The following is an 18,609-nucleotide window of genomic DNA, read 5'->3' on the forward strand; positions in this document are numbered from 1 at the left end:
AGCGGTTCAACTCCGAGTCCCTCCCGGATGACCGAACTTCTCACCTTATCCCTAAGGGAGACACCAGCCACCCTGCGGAGAAAACCCATCTCGGCCGCTTGTACCCGCGATCTCGTTCTTTCGGTCATGACCCATCCTTCATGACCATAGGTGAGGGTAGGAACGAAAATGGCCCGGTAGACAGAGAGCTTTGCCTTTTGGCTCAGCTCCCTTTTCGTCACAACGGTGCGGTAAAGAGACTGCAGTACCGCTCCCGCTGCTCCGATTCTCCGACCCATCTCACGCTCCATTGTTCCCTCACTCGAGAACAAGACCCCGAGATACTTGAACTCCTTCACTTGGGGTAAGGACTCATTCCCTACTTGGAGTGGACAGTCCATCGGTTTCCTGCTGAGAACCATGGCCTCAGATTTGGAGGTGCTGATCCTCATCCCAGCCGCTTCACACTCGGTTGCGAACCGATCCAGTGAGTGCTGAAGGTCGCAGACCGATGAAGCCATCAGAACCACATCATCTGCAAAAAGCAGTGGTGCAATCCTTAGTCCACCGAACTGCAGACCCCCTCCCCCACGACTACGCCTCGAAATCCGATCCATGTATATTACAAACAGGATTGGTGACAAAGCGCAGCCCTGGCGGAGGCCAACCCTCACCTGAAATGGGTCCGACTTACTGCCGAGGACCCGGACACAGCTCTCGCTTTGGGAGTACAGAGATTGGATGGCCCTGAGTAGAGACCCCCTCACCCCATACTCCCGCAGCACCTCCCACAGTGACTCCCTTGGAACCCGGTCATATGCCTTCTCCAAGTCTACAAAACACATGTAGACTGGATAAGCATACTCCCAGGCACCCTCCAGGATCCTTGCGAGAGTAAAAAGCTGATCCGTCGTTCCACGACCAGGACGGAATCCGCATTGTTCCTCCTCAATCTGAGGTTCGACAATCGGCCTGACCCTCCTTTCGAGTACCTTAGAGTAAACTTTCCCGGGGAGGCTGAGTAGTGTGATGCCTCGGTAATTGGCACACACCCTCTGATCCCCCTTTTTGAAAAGGGGAACCACCACTCCGGTCTGCCACTCCTTCGGTACTGTTTCCGACTTCCACGCAACGTTGATGAGACGTGTCAACCATGACAGTCCCTCAACACCCAGAGCCTTCAGCATTTCTGGGCGGATCTCATCCACCCCCGGGGCTTTGCCACTGTGAAGTTGTTTGACGACCTCAGTGACCTCCCCCCGGGAGATTGGTGTCGATCCCCCTTCATACTCCAGCTCTGCCTCTAACATAGAGGGCGGAGTTGTCGGGTTCAGGAGTTCCTCAAAGTGCTCCTTCCAACGCCCTAACACTCCATCAGTTGAGGTCAACAACGTCCCATCCTTACTGTACACAGCTTGGATGGTTCCCTGCTTCCCCCTCCTGAGGTGTCGGACAGTTTTCCAGAACAACTTTGGTGCCGCCCGAAAGTCTTTTTCCATGTCTTCTCCGAACTTCTCCCACACCCGCTGCTTTGCCTCGGCCACGGCTGAGGCTGCTGCCCTTCGGGCCTGTCGGTACCTTGCAACTGCCTCGGGAGTCCCCCGGGATAACAAATCCCTGAAGGCCTCCTTCTTCAGTCGGACGGCTTCCCTGACCACCGGTGTCCACCAGGAGGTTCGAGGGTTACCGCCCCTTGAGGCACCTAGGACCTTGAGACCACAGCTCCCCGCCGCGGCTTCGGCAATAGAGGCTTTGAACACCGACCACTCTGGTTCAATGTCCCCAACCTCCACAGGAATGCCCGAAAAGCTCCGCCGGAGGTGTGAGTTGAAGGCCTCCTGAACTTGGGCCTCCTCCAGACGTTCCCAGTTCACCCGAACTACACGTTTGGGCTTACCAGGTCTATCCAAAGGCTTCCCCCGCCACTCGACCCAACTCACCACCAGATGGTGATCAGTTGACAACTCCGCCCCTCTCTTTACCCGAGTGTCCAAAACATACGGCCTCAGGTCCGATGATACGATAACCAAATCGATCATGGACCTTCTGCCTAGGGTGCTCTGGTACCACGTACACTTATGAGCATCCTTATGTTCGAACATGGTGTTTGTTATGGCCAATCCATGACTAGCACAGAAGTCCAGTAACAAACCACCACTCCGGTTCAGATCAGGGGGGCCGTTCCTCCCAATCACTCCCCTCCAAGTGTCTCCATCATTGCCCACATGTGCGTTGAAGTCTCCCAGCAAGATTAAAGAGTCCCCTTCAGGAGCCCCATACAGGACTCTTTCCAGGGTCTCCAAGAAGGCCGTATACTCTGAACTGCTGTTGGGTGCATAAGCACACACAACAGTCAGAGTTTTCCCCCCCATAACCCGCAGGCGTAGGGAGGCAACCCTCTCGTCCACTGGGGTAGACTCCAACAACGAAGCACCCAACCGGGGACTTGTGAGTATCCCCACACCCGCCCGGCGCCTCACACCTTGAGCAACTCCGGAGAAGAATAGAGTCCAACCCCTATCCAGAAGTAAGGTTCCAGAGCCGACGCTGTGCGTAGAGGTGAGCCCAACCAGATCCAACTGGTAACGCTCCACCTCCCGCACAAGCTCCGACTCCTTCCCCCCCAGAGAGGTGACGTTCCACGTCCCCAAAGCCAGCTTCTGTCGCCCGGGTCTGGTCCGTCGAGACCCTCTGCCTTCACTGCCACCCTTCTGGCAGCGCACCCGACCCCATTGCTGTTTCCCGTAGGTGGTGGGCCCGCGGGACGGAGAAGCGGAGGTGTTGCCCACGTTGCCTTTTCGGGCTGTGCCCGGCCGGGCTCCGTGGCAAGCCCGGCCACCAGACGCTCGCCGACGAGTCCTCCTTCTGGGCCTGGCTCCAGAAGGGGACCCCGGGCTTCCTCCGGGCCGGGTATCCTCACTTCGTGTGTCGTCTTTCATGAGGTCTTTTGAACCAATCTTAGTCTGGCCCCTTGCCTGAGACCAATTTGCCATGGGAGACCCTACCAGGAACACAAGGTTCCAGACAACACAGCCCCCAGGTTCATCAGGGCACACAAACCTCTCTACCACGGTAAGGTGCTGGTTCTTCAGAGAGTCCCGATCTTATTACTACCAAAATAAAGTGCAAAACGAAACTTTACCATAGAAAATTTTTGGCATAAAATTATAATCACTTCTATAAAAAGGTAACATATTTTAAATATAGTTAGACATATTAAAGGTAATTTACAGCATCAATAATTAATATCAAATGTTTAACTGTGAATGGTTTTCATTTATTTAACATTAGAAATGTATTAGTCTGGGCAATCCAAGACTTCAATGCTGAAGGGCCAATGGGTCTATGGTGGGGGTCAGCACAAAGGTCAAGAAAAACCACATTTGAAAGGGAGACAACGGATGATCAAGAAACTAGTGACTTGCTCAATTCATTTGTGAGGGATCTATGAAGAACAGGACAACAGCAGAACTACTGGTATTTTGTATACCAGCAATTGAGGGGTGACAAGTTTACTACCACTTAGGTTCAAATAAGTGCGTTAACTACTTATCGTAAAGCATTTGAACATTCTTTTGTGTCACATGTTCATTATTAAGTTGATTTATAACTGTATAGCATCTTAATTATTTAGAATATAAGGTATCCAAAAAGGGCAACTGTATTTTCAGTTCGGCAACCAAAAGCTGATGCCTGGTTGCCAGCCTGGCAACCACTTTTAAAAGTTAGCGTTGAACCCTGCCTATATCATGGGTCATGTCTCAGTATTTACCTAAGCAAATATTATTTCATGCTGCTCATATTGCACTCATATATTTGGGTTCATGCTCACATGGCTTATGTTAAGCAGGGTATGATATTCATGCATCATTGTACTCAAGCTAACAGCCGCATTACATTGTCTACATCTCCCTCTTCGCCGGGCATCGGCTCGTGCCGGCTATCCAAGATCTCTCCAGCTTACCTATGGTAAACATGCATATAACTGGTGGTGGTGTCTTAAGAGCATTTCAGGGCTCGTTCAGGATAGGTGCAGCAAACCTGCCGCAATCAAGGTAATTATTCCTCTTCCCTACAACAACCGCTTCTCATCCGACATTCGTCCGGACCTCAGTGCCGTGCTGGCTATCCAAAGGTCTCTCCAACCTTAAATTGGTACGTATGCATATAACTGTTGGTCGTTCTTAGCATGTCAGCACGTATATTGGCCCCGCGGCTCATATTTATCCTTGCATATCTAACCCTGTATGTCCAGGTCGTAACCTTCGGGTCCGTATAAAATGTGTCCCTGCGAAGTCGGGATGCCCTGTACGTCCAGGATGCCCCGCTCGTCCAGGATGCCCCGTATGTCCAGGATGCCCCGCACGTCCGGGATGCCCCGCACGTCCGGGATAGGCCCCGCACGTCCGGGATAGGCCCCGCACGTCCGGGATAGGCCTGTCACGATAATTAATTGTGTTGGACGATAAATGTTTTGGGAAATTATTGCGATAAACGATAATATTGTCGGCACCGTTTTAAGACCATTTTAGACATAATGATAATATATAATAATAATTCAAGTACATCCTTTCAAACATAACTTTTTATTGAACATTCAACATTGCAAATGAAATGTGAAATAATATTAAAATATATAAATTATATATAATAAATAAAACAAATTAATTAAATTATAATAAATTAATTAAATCACACACAACCAAAACAATAAATTAAATAGAGTCGGGCTGGAAAACAGAGCTCTCTCTCTCTCATATATATATATAAATATAAATGAATAAATAAATAAATAAATAAATAAATATGAGCACACATTATCTCACAAGCAAAAAAAACCTCCTTAAAACAACAGTCAAGTGTACAGTCAACTGTCAAAGACCCAGATGCCTCAACAGGCCATATCCAAATCTGTTTTTCTAAGTTTTCGAGCAAGAAACACCAACATGTTTGCATTGTCGGGCGGGGGCTCTCCATCTCCAGCTGCCGTGTTTGCTCCCAGCTGGGAAAACGGAATGGGGTGGTTGTGTTTTAGGTGGTTTAAAATACGTGGTATTGCCTGCTTTTGTCACTACCTTTTTTAAACCAATGCGACACCTCGCCCGGCTCATTCAAGTCCGTAGGTTCGCCTCGTTGATTTGGTTTGAATCCAAAATACTGCCACACCGGAGAATCGAGATGTGTAGTTAGGTTTTGTAACCAATTCCATTTCACTTTAAATTCCCCGCGAGTAAGTCACACGTTGTCTCCCGCTTGTCGCTATATTATTAATTTGGCTGCTACGCTGCTGCACGTGCACGCGGAGTGTCCTGACCTGGCTGTGTGTCAAAAAGTTATCGAGTCCATTTTTATTTATCGTACGATAAATAAAAATGGACTCGATAACTTTTCTGAGCTCGATAAATTGCCGTTTACATAAAGATGTGACCAGCATTTTAGCCTGGAGCGCTGTGGCTGCCAGGCGGGCTGTGAGGGGCGGGGCTGACATCAGTATGTCTAAATCCCCACATGTATTAACCTCTCATTTCATCCATAGATTTCCACTGCATCCCACAAGGTAAGATTTCATCATGTTCAGTACTTCATACTTTCACTTCTTTTGGGGGTTCATCGGAAACGGTTCTTCCCTTCCCGAATGACATCCTACCAAACCTGGGCCTAATCGCCAAACACCATTTCATTCACTTGTTATAAACTGTCATCATTATGTTTCATTTATATAATGTGACCCGATAATAAACATGTATTCCATACATCACGTCACTCCTGATTGAAATGAAGCTCAGCGCAAGTTCAGACAGGAAGACCTATCACTTCGTATTGCACGTCATGGCAATACTCGCTCCCTTCACTAAATGATAGGGAGCGCCACTCCTCAAGCTAACCTATCACTTCCCTCCATTCACAAGCCTAATTATCGCACCTGTTAATCCCTCTATATATGCTCTCCCCTTTTCCATCAGCTGTCTTCCAGGTGTCAACGCGCAACCCTCCTCCACCCCTTGGCCTCCTGCTTCCAACTCAGGGCCAAGCTCAACCTTCTCCCTTCCAACCGGACCTAACCACTCATCACCACCACCAGTGTGTAGACCCGGGGGGGTTCATCGGAAACGGTTCTTCCCTTCCCGAATGATATCCTACCAAACCGAGGCCTAATCGCCAAACACCATTTCATTCACTTGCTATAAACTGTCATCATTATGTTTCATTTATATAATGTGACCCGATAATAAAAATGTATTTCATACATCACGTCTCTCCTGATTGAATTGCATTCGGTAACTTGTTTTTAAAAATACAAACCAGGGACATTTTTGGTTTTGCGGTCCATATCTCATCAAAAATATCTAATGTTAGTAACTATTAAAGACAAAATGGGGACAATTATGTTCTAATGTAGTTTGACCAGACCATTGTAACTGCTGTGCAGTCCAGACATAAAATAGGGCCCCTAACTAATTACCTTAAATAAACTCACTAATTAATGAAACCAGTTCAATACGCATTATTCTTATTCTTATCATGAGCGCAGTAACGGTAATTACTTATTTATTTAGTATTCCATAACTTCGTAACAGAGATGGACAAACTAAATTGGTAGAGACATGGCAGAAATCCTACAATGAAGCAGGACAGTGAACTGTTCACACGTGAGAGGGTAATCAAGAAAAGAGAGCGAGCGGCCCCGTTGAGGGAGTTTACAGATGGAAAGACACAGAAAGACAGAAGCTCAATAACAACAAGTAGGCTATATTTAGGTGTTTTTTTGTAAATAACCGACGGTATCAAGAGGAAGTAAAGTCCCCTGGTTTGTCCCTTATACCCTAACTGCCATGAGGCAACTCAAAATCAAGTTTCCTAAATCCGACACTGAGGTGGTCTTAACGCAACGGCAGATGACAGCGCTGACAAAGTGTGTTTCCCGCAGCGAGACGCTACAATATTAATTGTGGGCTCATCATGTTGATTTGGCCACAACAGAAAAAAGAAAAACAAACTCTCGCTCTCTCCAGAGGAGGAGGTCAGCCAAAGAGGCCAAACGGGCCGTTGCCCGGGCAACATTAGCCCGTACCTGTGCACGTCCCTAAATTCCACCTGTACGACAGTACTGTGTCAGGCGGTGATCTGGCAGTGTTTGATCAACCTGAATCATTTTCAGAATTAGCTTTATTGTCACATCACAGGTTTACATAAGTAAAAGAAAAGAAGCAAAAATGTGTTTGTATGCAAGTTCTTCATTACTTCCATACAAAATAAAAGGAAAAAGAAAGTGGGGTGCAAAGAAACAAACAAATCTGTTTCTGACAAAGCGCCTGTGTTGCTACTGTGCTGTGGTGGAAATGTAGCACAAGTCGATTGGCACCGGCGACAATATGTATGGGCTTCAGCTTTAATCCATCATTTATTGCAAATTGGAGTGTATGGGCATAACATGGTCATGAATCCCAATCCAAGTACTCATTGTTGGCGAGAGTAACATTGCTCGCGTTTTCATGCACACACGCAGTCACTTTCTCCATTATCCCCCAGGACTCGGTAGCACTGCGGAGCCCCTCAGCTAAATTCTCTGCCGTGTGCCGTTCGGGCGTTATACCATACTTGCCAATCTTGAGACCTCCGAAATCGGGAGCATTTCAAAATCTAAAATGTGGGGGGGGGGGGTGCTAATGGATCGCCGGAGCTGTTAACATTAACATCAGGGCTCGACATTAAGGACTGCCCGATGGCCCGGGGCCATCTAGTATTTAGCTCGGGCAATGAAGCCTCACCTGCTGGTTGCCCGATCGGGCAATCTATTATGCCAGTATCATGCAGCTCGCGGATCCAGTAATGAGTGACCCAACAGTAAAACTAAACATATCTATAACTAGTTTAGGTAGTTTGAGAGGTAATTAAAATAGCTACGAGTGATATTCTAACCTGAAGTGTGTGTTTTGTCCGCTCACCGCTGCATGTGATCATGCAGAGCTGCGTGTCGACTCGTCAGCAGCAGCTGATCTCTCTCTCCCGTCAGATTAGACTTCACTCGCGTTTATGTCCATATTGATCAGATCCAGCTAGTTCTAGCTAATGATATGACTACCTGCTTATTAAAAGATACCTAAACAATAAGTGTCGCTATGCAACTGGGTGAGGCCACAAAGTATAGCGCAGCATTATGCCTTTGTTCACATGCCCACCGGAACCCCGAGGCATTACCAACAGATCAACGCACAATCAACCCATAGAGGACATCTCTTTCTCCACATTAAGTGTTAGACATTAGAATTTACTATTCTTGTCTGTCACATACTCTTCTTGTCTGTCACATAAGTGGCGCAACTGAAGCGGTATTGCGCTAAAGGGAAATTAATTTGACCGGACATTTTGACCGAAGAGATTTAGATTTGCCGGCTAACGGGAACTCTGACGTCGCCATTTTGTGTGCTTCGCGGATGCGCTCGGCTCCTCTCGACTGCTGCTCGGGTCTGCTCGGTCAGCTTCCGGATGAGGAGGCATTCGTTCGACCAACTTACAGTAGATAACATTACAAACATTTTTAAAAGGGGCCATAATAGTGTAAATAATGTTTGTTTTGGCAGTTATAACTGAATGTAATGTTTTCTACTTTTTTAAATCTGGGAAGGCATTTGCCTTCATCAGATGGAAATTTTCTTGACCAACAACTTAAGTATTTCTTATAGCTACACAAACAAGAACAAACAAGTGAAATGAAGAATAAAATTGAAATTGTACAATATAATATTGTGGTGGTTCATCTTATAATTCATTCTAGAGCAGTGGTCACCAACCAGTCGATCGCGATCGACCGGCCGATCGTGAGTGTGGTGCGGGTAGATCGCGGACCGTTAACAAAAAAAGTAACAAAAGAAAGAAAAAGAAAAGAAAAATAATAATGTTTGAAAAATATGTTTTTAGATGTAAACATATCATCCACCACCCCGTTAGCAGGTGCCACTTGATTGACGTATATTTGAGACACCTCAATAATATAATACATTAACCGTGCTTTATGTGAACCTCATCATGACACAAGAGAGGACGGCAGGAGTCCAATTTCCCGTGTTCAGTGAATGCAACAGAGGCAAGTCACAAGACCAATCAGAGAGTTGCATGGAAATACACGTGTGCTTGTGTCATTCAAGCTCGGCTGTGTGTGTGTGTGTGTGTGTGTGTGTGTGTGTGTGTGTGTGTGTGTGTGTGTGTGTGTGTGTGTGTGTGTGTGTGTGTGTGTGTGTGTGTGTGTGTGTGTGTGTGTGTGTGGCAATAGCGCATTTAGTGTGAGAGAGAGAGGGAGGGAGGGAGAGAGAGAGAGAGAGAGAGAGAGAGAGAGGGACCGGTGCTAGCGGGGACCGTGATGTTAGCATCTGGTTAGCTAGCTGCACTAACGGACATAAGGAGCTGTTTCCACAACAAGCTGGAGGAGAGTCTTCCCCTGTCAGACTGAGTGTTTAGATTAGAACGGTTTTGTCACAAATTATTCAAAATGTTATTTCCGCGGTACACCTTCATATGATCATTATAGTTATACAAACAATAAGAGAATAAATGAAAAACAGGTATGAAATACTATATGGCAGTAAAACAAGAATACAGTTTAAAAGGGGAGTGATTTGTAAAATATCCATAAAGAAAAAGAAAATCTATTTACAGTTCTGTCTCATATGGGTGCTGAGAGATTAATCCATAGATCTCTTCATGTTGCTCTCAAAGTGCACCAGATTGATGCTTTCATCTTCAATATTTAAAAAAAAATCTTCCCGGGGGAACATCCCCCGGGACCCCCCTAGAGGAGGTGAGGAGCGAGAGGGGGTGAGGACCCCCCTAGAGGAGGTGAAGTCCGCCCCCCACTCGCACATAGCACTTTACCCCTGCCTATATGCTGTGAGCTGATTATGGAGCCTTCATTGTAACAGTAATTCAGATGCAATTAGCCTATATAAAAGGCCTGAAATTGGAAGCATTGTCTGGGCCGTCTTTTTCACTCAATTCTGCAATAGGTAGATCTCGCCTTTCACCTAGGCCGAGGTCGGTGATCTTTGGCTTAAAAAGGTTGGTGACCACTGGTCTAGAGAATGCACCAGACAGCATCTAAGACCTGCAAAAATCTAAATGTTCTAGGGGGAGGCCCCCCAAACCCTTCTTGCGTCATTTCGTCCTCGCACATTTTTCAGGGCAATCTCTATTGGGCTCAGGGCCATCTTTAAATTAGCTTAGATGGCCCACAGGGGGCCCACTTCCAATTTTGAATTTTCTTCCAAAATCCTTAATGTCATGCACTGAACATGCTTTTTCTAAGTGCAATGCCTTGCGGCCTGTAGCACCATCCTCGATGGAGCATATGTGTATACGGATCTATGTATTATGGCTGTAGACCTGTTAAGTAATAAAGATACCTCATACAAAAAGGTCTACGGATACCTTATTACTCTCCATGACCTGCGTTCAACTATATAGCATAAAGGACTATTACACAGTCTTTCTTGAACAATCCGAAGTGTTGCCAAACGTTTGATTTTTAGGTATTTTTCGGTGCGCTGTGTTTCTCTTTCTCCTCAACTTCCGTGTGTGTTCATTAGGGGTGTAACAACTAATCGACTTAATCGATTAAAATCGATTACCAAATTAGTTGGCAACTAATTCAGTCGTCGATTCGTTGGTGACGTCATCACATGTGTTCTACACCCCGTTAAGCTCCAACGTTATCGCTCTTTTTTATCGGTACAGGAGAGATTTAAAACATATGTCATATGTATTATTGCTACATAAACATTATATCGCAGTCTTAGTGTCGCCAACTCAGTTTCTAATATGCAATATGACTACAAAATGCGTCTATAATGTATTTTCGATCTTCCCAATTCAGACGAGAGATCTCTCCCCCGCCTGCTTGCGAGGGGGCGGGGCAGTTTACACACACATGCAGGAGATGGCGGAGAGAACGCGCTCCGAGGTGTGGTTAAACTTTAGCCGTCTCGATGTGGACAATGCTCGTTACCAAAAGTGCAATAACAGTTTATCATATAAAGGCGGTAAAACGAGCAATTTGTCTAAACATTTAGCAAAAGTGCACCACATTCAGACGGAGGAATGCACCGGGTTCCACTGTCTTTCTAGTAGCTCTGTAGCCCCGTCCACGAGTAACGTTTCCACGTCAGGTGTTATGTATGCTAGCAGCAACACACAGAGTTAACTCAGTTATAAAAACATAGGTTAATGATTAGAGGTAACTGAGTTATTTTGTTAAAGTTTCAGCTATTCTGTTTACAGTTCTGTCATCACATTATTTAATATGATTTGTTAAAACATTGTTGTTTCTTTTGATGTGAAATATTATGCATTTAATTAAAAATAAAAAGCAATGTTAGTTTTGTTCACAATTTGTTTAGTTCGTTTACCTTATTTCTTGTCAAAAGAACCGTTAATACTATCGTTAAAAGGACCAGATCGATAAGCAGTATTGATATAAGTAGTAGTACAGTTAAAACCTTAACGATCCGAATAATCGATTAATCGTTTCATTAATCGATAGATTAATCGATTATCAAATTAGTCGTTTGTTGCAGCCCTAGTGTTCATAACAGACTCTCGGCCTCCGTAGTGGCGAAGCAAATATCGTCTCTGCTGAGCGTTGACAAGATTTTATATGAATGAATCAGTTTTTTACCGATGCAAAGACGCTACGCAATCGATGCATCGCGAGTTCAACCCAAACTGTAGCCGATGTGCACTCTTTCAACCGGTGCACTCGCATCTTGAACGTTTATGCCGGTGCACCGATGCGAATCGGTGAATCTTAACATCTCTAGTGGGCAGGAAAGGAGTGAGCAGAGAGTGGAGTAGTTGTCGATTATTGTTCTGTTTTTCTGTGACTATGAACATTTAGAACAGATAAAAAATGTGCGATTAATTTGCGATTAATCGCGATTAACTATGGACAATCATGCGATTAATCGCGATTAAATATTTTAATCGACTGACAGCCCTAGTAATTAGCTAAAGCTTTGTTGTTTATTAATATCAGACAATGATACTACAGATTATTCAATTATTAATTAAATATTTATTTTTGTTATTGCATTCATTTGTATAGTACTGTATCATGTCTGTATCATCTTTTGTTTCATTTGTATTTTCTTTGGTTTTACACGCTCGAAAAAATAAAATAAACTAAACACGTGTGACGGAGAGGCGGGGTTGGTGTGTAGCAGCGCAGGCTCAGAGAGTGCAGCAGTCTGCACTCTGCGCAGCCTGCGCTGCTGGCTTCCTCCAAGTTTACAGTAAAACAAACTGGTGGTGTGACCAATGGCCATTTACAATTATTAATACTATTACTATTATTAGCATTAGTCTATATTTTGGTTGAAACTAAGCCAGGAAAAAAAAGAAAAACATAAATAATAATAAAAGAATATATAAATAAAATCGAATTTTAAAAATAATTTTCGATTATGGACTGTAACGAATATTCGAAAAATCGCTGGCATCCCTACACAACATGGACACACACACACAAGACAGAGTGAGAGACGATGGTGTCATATTTTGAAAAAATATTGATTCGAAAATAATAGGATACAGTACAGTGCTATTACGTCTGGGTCTCTGTGTTTCATTAAAGCACGGCTCTATGTGTGGAACGAGCGTGCGCGAGAGAGAGAGAGAGAGAGAGAGAGAGAGAGAGAGCGCACCGGTACCAGAGATCGTTGTTGTTAGCTTCTGGTGCTAGCGAGCTACACTAACGGATATAAGGGGTTTTTTTCAACAACAAGGTGGAGGAGAGTCCTCTCCTGTCAGACTGAGAGGCTCAGTGAACTAAAGGACTCTCTCAGTGTTATCTCAGTGGGTCTCAAACGTTTTGGTCACCATTGATGTAAACAATTATTTCCGAGGCACACGTTTATATGATCATTATAGTTATAAAACATAAGAGAATAAATGAAAAACAGGTATGAAATACTATATGACAGTAAAAAAAAGAAAAAGTTTAAAAGGGGATTGATTTTTAAAATATCCATAAAGAAAAAAGTAAATCTGTTTACAGTTCGGTTTCAAATGGGTGTTGAGAGATGTATCCATAGATCTCTTCATTTTGCTCTCAAAGTGCACCAGATTGATGCATTTAACTTCAATATTTTAAAATCTTCCCGGTAACAGTCGTGGGTACATTGTGTATATGCGTGGGGATTGTTGCAGTAGAACATTCCTCTGTAGCGACCGGTACATTAATGGGAAACCCTAAATGTTTGAGCACCCTCTATGAAACGTCAAGCTACCCCACAGCACCCCCAAAATAAATCTCTGGCGCTGCCACTGAGCCTGACTATTTGTGTTGGGGGGGGCCCGACTTTTTTTTTCTCCAAAGGGGGGGCCTGACAGAAAAAGTTTGAAAACCACTGGTGTAGAGTGATAATCAAATTCATCTGTTAACATGTATGGCATGAGCTCTTCTTTCAACATCAAAATCATACAAGTAACACTTTATTAGTTGACCTAATCGACTGATCTGTACAAATAAGTTTCTCTACAAAGATTCACACTAAAAACACAACTTTAAATATTGTGTTTGACAGACATGTCAGTTGACTTTGTTTGCACTAGAAGTCAACTCATTGACTGATACGGGGCAGCTAATAAATAAAATAAAAAAACAAAATACATACAAATCTATCATGATATTATTGTGTTTAGAAACTAGTTATGTGCTATAGTATTTGAGGTTGAGAATTAGTATCCTGTAATCTTTAACAAAGAAAAAAAAATGTTCACAATACAGAATTGGAACAAGGTAATAATTGCCTTTTGGGGGGGGGGGGGAGAATTACCAAAAGGATTCATCAGTAATCCAACATTTTTATTATTTAACTTTTGATTGACAAACCAATTAAGATACTCATTACTTCCTGCTCCACGTAGCAGAATACATCATTTTCACAAACAACAATTTTCATCACCAACTTAAATAGTATTCAGTTATTTAAGGAAAATTATGTATTCTGCTGAATACAAGGGATTTCTAAACAGGGATTCTTCACACAATATATTCATTAAATTTGTGCTGATAAGATTAACATGTGTTTGATCCTCTGTAACAACACCCAGCACTCAGAGTCAGGAAGGACAATGCTTCAGGAGTTGCTATGGTTTCAAGATTTCTGGGTAAAAAGAATAAGGCTACTTCTGAAAGCATGAGCCTTCTGAAAATAAAGCATGCTGTACTGTATTTCAAGGCACATTATGCCTCTGCTTGGCTGCCAAGCAGGGGGAATGTGGTTACACCGGCCCTGTCAGGGATTTCATCTCATACGCAACACTATGTCATCTTCACATCTCATTTCATGGCACTCTGAAAACTGAAGTCAACTCAGACGAGCAGGAATGCAATTCTCAAGAGTACAGAGAAATTCCCAAATGAAGGTATGGTCATATGACAACGTCAGACCAGATTTAGAAGTACAAAAACAAAACACAGCAGTAGTCAGAATAGTCTTTGTTGAAATAAGTGCATGGTAATTTTCAATCAGAGGAAATAAACAAAAAAAGATTTCCATCTCCCAAAAGCATGATTTATTTCTGTTTATTTCTACTTTTTGTATTCATGCATTGTAAAAACTTGGTTATCAAATACTGTTGGGGAATCCAAAAAGTGCTGACATTTGTATTTGTAGTTCATATTTTCATAGTCATGAGTCTTACTGGATATAGGATGCGTGTGCCGCTAAAATATTCTTGCAACGGAATTGCAGATATGGAGAAATTAGGCAAGACATGGACTTCAAAAATAGTTATACAAAGTATTGCAACAAGTATATTTCATGTACAACCATTTGAATTTCTGGGCTGATGGTAGTCTATGTGAGAAAGAAAGTTGGAAGTAAGAAGACATGAATGATATAACTGTTAAAGTGCACTTTCCAAATATTTGGACTCATTGTGTTTTAAATCCTTGGAAGCTTTGTTCTTGAAACTTTTAATGGCAATAAAATAAATATGTTATGTTAACAACACCTAGGGTCGGCGATAATTCAATATAATAATTTATAGTCTTTTAAATGTAATCATATATCGGAATATCGTGTTACACAATAACTGACTCTTAACCAAAGCAACGTGCAATAAGTAGATCCGACCATGAAGCAATACATACAAAAATGCAAGAATCCTGCAGCTACATTAGCTATCACTACTTAATCTTGTGTCTTCATATTTTGAAGGACTATCATTTGAATATTGCAGTTTTTTTTGTTATGCTTACCTTGTTTAATCATTCTATTGTCTTAAACTAATCATATATTACTTGTCATAAATGTAAACATGGTCCATGTAGGGTTAGGGTTAAGTTACTTAACTTATTAATTCAATGAGAAAAATATGCTACAAATGTACTGAGTAGTATACAAAAGTGCCCTCAAGCCTGTGTTTTTTCTATTGAGAATATATAGTCAATTTAGTAATAGAAAACAGTTGACATCATAATACAAGACTTTGTCCATATTGCCAAGTCTTAAATACAACCAATAGCAAAGTGAGCTCAATCAATCAGTCAATACAGCATTCACAGATGCATGACTGCATGCACTTAGGATTAGGAAGACTATAATAACAGCAGTGATGAATTGCCATTTGACCAATTTGTTTAATTGAAACCTCAGCATGAAAATCTGCAAAGCATACTCAACAGCACATAAAGACGCATGGCTGCTGGCCACTGTACAAGGCAGACGCTCATTCAGAAATGCAACCCACTCAATTCAGCTAGACAAATAACCTATGTTTAAAACATGTATGTATTCTGTTCAGGATGCCACTTTTAGAGACAGAATAGTCTTCATCATAATTATCCCTCATGGCTGACCATTTTCAGAGTCAAAAGAAAATAAGTTCTTTTTTTATGTAAAATACAAAACCATGAAATATAAGCATCAATCATTGCAGACCTCAATATCCTGTAATTTACTTAATGGCTTCATCTTTGTAGCCAGTAATGTTTGATTCACTCATACTTGATTTTTTGTTGTTGTTATAAAATGAACATGTTGTGCTGGTAAACACATTAGCACCCATTTAAAGTCTTTATCATGAGGAATACACTTTTCTTCTGAATTCATTGCAGTCATAAGTGAATCATTTTTAGAAGATTTAATGCTGTTCATCATTTCCACTAAGCGCTAATTTTTGCTGGGGAACTTCTGAAAGACCTTCTCCTCTGTGAATGAAAGTAGGAAGACTTAATATTTGGCATTTAGTCAGATGTTGTCACTACCCACAAGCAAACGCCAAGCTCAGCAGCACAGCAGAGACTGGGAAGTGACAGTGATAAACAAACCAAGTCCAACCAGCATTGCTGGGAATAGAATTTCTAGGAAAGTGAGATGGATAAATCCACAGCCGAAAATCAACCTGATGTGCAAGCAGCAGCAGGCTGAAACACACCAGCTCTGCAGCAGATGATTATTCACTTTAGCATATCAAAATGCAAAATACGTTTTGCGTTAGACTGGACAGACTCCCCATATGAAATGTCCTGGTAAGCAGCAGATGACCATCAGTAAATGAATATAGCTTGCAGAAAGCTTCAGGTTTACAAACGGTGCAGCTGAGCGAAGCAGTGTAGATGTAATTATGATAAGAACAACAGTAATCTAAACTGTCACATAAATGCATTGCTTTGAGTTGTAACCTAGGGTGACCAGACGTCCCCGTTTTCCGGGGACAGTCCCCGTTTGTATTGGCCTGTCCCCGGTTGAAACTGTCCCCGGAAATGTCCCCGTTTTTTAATATACGTTAAAAACACATAGCAAGGTGAAATAAAACGTTTCATGTCAGGAAACACTGGGTTAACAGACTTTGGTCAAGCCAGCCCCCACTTCGGAAAACACAGTCAAAAGCACGTTGTATTGCGGTGCGCGAATATCCTATGGATTACGGTAGAGGCCTGTAAAAACTGCCTTCAAAATAAAAGCGTTTACTCGGTCAATAAGAAATATACCTAAAAAACACACCAAGCATATTCATATATACTGGAGCTTAAATTAAGAAATATGTACTATATAATGTGATCAATAATAATTTAAAATAAACTACGTATAACTACCACATTATAACTGAGTGAATGTAAAATGTAAGTATACAGTTATGAAGACATATCTGACATTTCTACTGGTTGACTAATTTTAATTGATGTTGACACCATCTCACAGCACTCCTAAAATAACATTACTTTCTGAAGCACAATTGAAAATGTATGCTGTTTAAAATCTCAAATTAGATCTATGGTCCATCTATATTTTGATTATTATTTAATGGAAACCGTCCATAATCAAAGAGTCATTCGAAGTCAATCAAATACTTGTTTCACTTCAGGGTGATAGCAGGAGACCCTATCTAGTCAATCAGAGAAAATCAGGACAATCTGATGTAGAATTTCAAAAATAAAATACTTTTGAAATCTCATACTGTATGGGCTATCGTCCTTCCGTTTTTATACAAGAATAAATAAAAAAAACTGTCAAATTATCAAAGACTTATTTCACTCCAGGGTGAGAGGACACCCCATCTAGTCACTCAGAGAGAATCAGGATAATCTGATGTAGAGTTTCAAAATAAAATACCTTTGAAGTCTCATATGAGCTATCATCCCTCTGTTTTCAGATAAGAATAAAACAAAAACTATCCAGTATCAAAGACTTATTTCACTTCAGGGTGATAGCAGGACACCCCATCTAGTCACTCAGAGAGAATCTGGACAATCTGATGTACAGTTTCAAAATAAAAGACCTTTGAAGTCTCATATATGAGCTATCTTCCTTCTGTTTGTATCCAACAGCTCAAATGTTCGAATTACATTAAACCAGAATTGTCCCACTTTTTTCTTTAACAGTGAAGACAATTGGATATATTGACCGCAAAACTCAAAATGTCCCCGGTTTTCATTTTGAAAATCGGGTCACCTTATTGTAACCTGAACATGGAGTGTGTGAAGAAAATGTGAAGTACTATTGAGAGATTACGACATAATATTAGAGAAAGGGGCTCTGTGCAGGACAACTTATTCACAACAAGATGAATAAACACAACTAAAACAGACTACAAAAACAAAAAACACGAATTCCCAATGTCCATCCAGAGCTAGCATAACAGAAGCAGCAAGCTTTAGCATTGTGTAAGACATCATTAAAGCAGTAGGTAGCCTCAGAAGCTAGGCTAACCCACCTAACACACACAGCAAAGTCATCAGCTCACGATGTATGTTAGCAAAAAGCTCCAATTAGCCTCTTTACCTCGTTAAAGGGATCAGGGACTTCCAGCATGTCAATCAATAAAGTCCCAAGGAAAAGTCAACGTCGACCAAAACTGCCAAGAGTAGGACAGGAAAACTTGTCTTTGAGGTCGACGAAGAACACAATAGTCCTGCATTATCAGCGGGAGAAAGCCGCAAACACATTATTTCTCCACACCTGCAGAAACGTGACTTGTTAAGAAACTCTCCATGAGCAGCAGCAGGTGTTTTGACCCAATGTGCACTGACCTGTGTGGGCGCAGCCAATTGCTGCTTACCGCTGCTTCAAGTTAAAGGACTACAAACTTTTTTTTAATCGTGATTCTGAACTCTCAAATATTCCAATTAGG

General features: G+C 42.3%; 1 protein-coding gene across 1 annotated transcript in view; it reads right to left on the bottom strand.

The window, feature by feature from the left end:
- Positions 1-18,305, bottom strand: part of luzp2 (leucine zipper protein 2) — a 276,029-nt gene extending 257,724 nt beyond the window's left edge. Inside the window, exon 1 of the mRNA XM_079665447.1 lies at positions 18,261-18,305. Coding sequence (XP_079521573.1) covers positions 18,261-18,290 — 30 coding nt within the window. The 5' untranslated portion in view covers positions 18,291-18,305. The remainder of the gene's footprint in view (positions 1-18,260) is intronic.
- Between the last annotated feature and the right edge of the window lie 304 nt (positions 18,306-18,609).

This window comes from Notothenia rossii, assembly GCF_949606895.1.
Source record: "Notothenia rossii genome assembly, chromosome: 2".
Classification (NCBI taxonomy): domain Eukaryota; kingdom Metazoa; phylum Chordata; class Actinopteri; order Perciformes; family Nototheniidae; genus Notothenia; species Notothenia rossii.